This window comes from Opisthorchis viverrini (genome assembly GCF_000715545.1).
Source record: "Opisthorchis viverrini unplaced genomic scaffold opera_v5_53, whole genome shotgun sequence".
Taxonomy (NCBI): Eukaryota; Metazoa; Platyhelminthes; class Trematoda; order Opisthorchiida; family Opisthorchiidae; genus Opisthorchis; species Opisthorchis viverrini.
In genome coordinates this window covers 769,134-772,902 of record NW_008751710.1, presented here as the reverse complement: position 1 = coordinate 772,902, position 3,769 = coordinate 769,134, and the positions used below count along the sequence as shown (strand labels likewise).

Below are 3,769 nucleotides of genomic sequence, written 5' to 3'. Positions count from 1 at the left end.
CCCCACCCCCAAATCATCGGCGAACGAAACTGTGGCAGCTACAACCAGTGTACGACGAGTACGCGGTTCTTACAGCTGAGAATGATGATGATGATGATGTAAAGCCACCCGACTTGTTAATCTCATATTGCCGGCCGACAAAGGTGAATATCACGACTGCATTACCTTAACTGTTGCATTCACACTCACTTATACTCACCTGGTGCGCGATGGGTGGATGGAGGATGATGATGATGATGTAAAGCCACCCGACTTGTTAATCTCATATCCAGTGCCGACAAAGGTGAATATCACGACTGCATTACCTTAACTGTTGCATTCACACTCACTTATACTCACCTGGTGCGCGATGGTTCAGTGGATGGAGCGTGGTTGGAACCTGGTCTGCCTCTCGACTTCCCCTATCTACGCTTGGGAAACCTGGCAGTATCCCAGCCCTCGTGCCTCCCTCTGGTGACATGGCAGTTGGGCACCGAAAGGGTGCTAAGTTGAACGAATTCGATTTTTTACTCACCTGCTCTGGAGGTTCAGCTCACTTATTTTAGCTATTAGGCGAGTAAAACGAAAACCGCTATTTTCAAACCCCGCATTTGCTCTACGTTCAGATTGGTACTGAATACTGAACACAACCCTCAGTAACCACACAACCGGATCACTACGGGAGATTTCGATTCCATACGCATCAGTTGGTCAACACACAACTACATCTTCACGAGTGACTGTTTTTAGATATAGTAGTGGAAGAAAGACTGTTATGTGTATACGAGCAAACAGGAAACCACCCCGGGCAGCAGCTTGAAACCAAATGTGCCATTGATGAACCCATCGTAATCAGCGGTCGGCAGCATCAACTTCGACAGCATAACATCAGTGTTCGACACTGATGCTTCACTGACATAAACATAACTTATTTGAATGCCTTATTGTAAAGGAATGAAACTGGATGGAAAAGGGACTTAGTGACAGCCTACCACAATCATTCCAAGGTGCATACACTTCCAGACACCCACTCAGGCAATCTAGATAGAAACTGATAACAACAACGCCACTGACATCCGTTAGCAGCCATATCTTGTGTCTCCAACCAGGCATGGTGAGGATCACACGGGCTCTATTCTAGAAGAGATTTAGAGATATGCCGCAATGAAGCGATGGGTGTTCCACATTAACAAACGCGACCCGAGTCATACAGGCTCGTGCATTGACCTCAGCTGTCACAACCGGAACTAATAGCTCCCAAGAAAAATTAAAACGCCAAACAACTTCACATGCTTCCTCTTGGATTTAAAGTGCCGCGTTCAGTGGCTGCATGTCCGGAAGAATGCTCTTGCAATTTATGGGTACAGAGCACATGCCGAATGAGGGGATGAGTGTGGTTAATCCAACGAAAAACGCCCGCACCTTTCTTTCCTCTGAGGCCACTACAAATCTATTTATTCGCGAAAACCCTCGCTACATTCTACCTATATCGACACTGAAGGGCTCGGGTTTCGTTCATTAACCGAAGATCGATAGGAAGGGTGCTTAAAAGGGACAAATTGCACGTGTGCGACATAGACTAATTGCTAAGGACTTCTGACTGCACTAAACATCACGGTTGGGCAGACTGCGCTCCCTTGTAAGCTGGGAGCTAGCTTTGATCGTTGCAGCACTTCTGGCATGTGCGCTTAACCTACCACCGAAAAAGGAGCTGTTTCTGAAGGAGTGTGTATGAAAATAATGACATCACTTTCCAAAGGCGATCACACCCTCATATGGCCAGGACTTGCTCTCAAGACCATATGAAGGGCAGTCAAAAGGGCTCTGACGCAGTCTCACGCTCATAGCGGACGTGTAATCTAACTCGATATAGCTTCATAAGTAACAGACCATATAGCATTCATCTTTTGACGGTTTGTGAGGCTAGGAACGATAAGAGAGCACCGAAAGACTATACACATTATTGGGGTTAGTGGGGCGTTCAACCACGCTGCCGCTGATGTTCCGAAGGATTGGAATCGGTGGCACGTTTTGCCAAAGGATAGATCGTTACCTAGGGTTAAGCAATCTCTCGTGCTTTCGTCGGGTGACGCCGAACGACTACCCAGCTGAACAGTAAAACTTGTATCATCAACAGAGGAAAACTGAGAATCAACAGTGCTCCATTGGGGCGGGTATAAGCTATCGGTGCCGCCCTCGGACATCAAGATCCATAACCAGCTACATTGTCGCTCCTTCCTATGAGAAGCTTTGGCCACCCATACAAGTGGAGAACAGACTCATCCTTGAGACTCCTGAAGCTAATTGAGTAAACATAAAACTGACGTCGAAGCCAGAGAGGAAGGCCCTTTTGATCTTACATTTTCTCTCTCACGGATTTCACGGGACACATTGAAGTACCTCTGGTGTACTTGCGAAACCATTCAATGAGATGCGAATGAGTATCCGAGTGCAGTGCACACAGCCAAAGTTTGAATTGATCACAACGGAGCAGATGCACATAGTCCTCAAGCGCTCCAGTAGTTGGAATTTCGAAGCTGCCTTCATTACGGCAGCGCAGCATTTGTGTTGAACATTGATGTCAGGCTGCTTCATTGATAATGAGCTGCTTCATCTGCGGGATGAAGACATTCTATGATTTTGCGGATAAGAAAAAAGACTAAGCGTGTGCGGACAATAAAGACAACATAAAGACAACTTCTCAGATCTTGCACCAGCCTGTTGCAAGTTTATTTCGCATTTCTTGCTTACGTTTTCCACAAATTATCAGACAAGCTGATACCCCATGGAGACAGGCCAGAATCCAAACATGCGTACTTACGATTAATTCTGAGACCACGGTGATATAGATGCGAGGGCTCGTGGACCTATGTCATCGCCATTTGATATACAGGATATTCCAGATTTGGCGACTAGCATGACCGTGGGCCGTTGCACCACTAGGCAAAGGACTAGACAGTTAGCAGCGCGGGTGGTGGAAAAGCTAGTGCTCTGATTGGTTCACGGATTCACGGATTCACGGATTGAAACACAGGATCGAGGCTTTTGCCCAAGTTTCCCGGGTCGGTTTTGTTCTTGTCGGTCAGTGGCTGTCGTTCACCTGAAAGGCACAAGTGAAAAAAAGGTGTAACACTGCTCTTTATGTTCTCAGCGCGGGGCAGTATGCTCGCCAGCGCGAGGATTCGCATAAATAAATNAATATTATTCCACAAGCGTGAATATATTAGTCCAGTGTTTGTAGCCGAAATGTTTGTTCACGTTTAGAGCTAGCAGCCGTCAAATATAGCCAACCGGCGGTCACAACAACAGTCACGGATTCACGGATTGATACACATGATCGAGGCTTTTGCCCAAGTTTCCCGGGTCGGTGTTCTTCTTGTCGGTCAGTGGCTGAAAGGCACAAGTGAAAAAAGGGTGTAGCATTGCTCTTTATGTTCTCAGCGCGGGGTAGTATGCTCGCCAGCGCGAGGATTCGCATAAATAAATGTCTAATAGTGTTTTAAATTGGGTTCGAGAAGGAGCGTGTACAACCGTCGGAGGAAGGTCATTTCACGCAGCTACTACCCGAAATGAAAAAAAGTTTTGTCTAACGGATGTGTGTGCCCTGAGCTTGAAGATTTTCTTACTATGTCCCCGCCGGGTGTTTGCTGGGTCAACGGTAAAAAACCTGTTTGTCAAGCTTTGTTCAAACAGGGCGTAGGTAAGAATTAGGTCCCCTTGGAGGCGACGGTACTCCAGGGGAAATAGATCAAGCGTCGCGAGACGCGTTTCGTAGTCCACGGACTTGAGG

General features: G+C 47.0%; 1 protein-coding gene across 1 annotated transcript in view; it reads right to left on the bottom strand.

Annotated features, from left to right (window-relative positions):
* The window catches only part of T265_03670 (hypothetical protein), a gene marked incomplete at both ends in the record, with an annotated part of 58,458 nt that extends 55,291 nt beyond the window's left edge, over positions 1–3,167 (bottom strand). The window contains one exon of the mRNA XM_009168212.1: positions 3,000–3,167. Within this exon, the coding sequence (XP_009166476.1) occupies positions 3,000–3,167 (168 nt within the window). The remainder of the gene's footprint in view (positions 1–2,999) is intronic.
* Between the last annotated feature and the right edge of the window lie 602 nt (positions 3,168–3,769).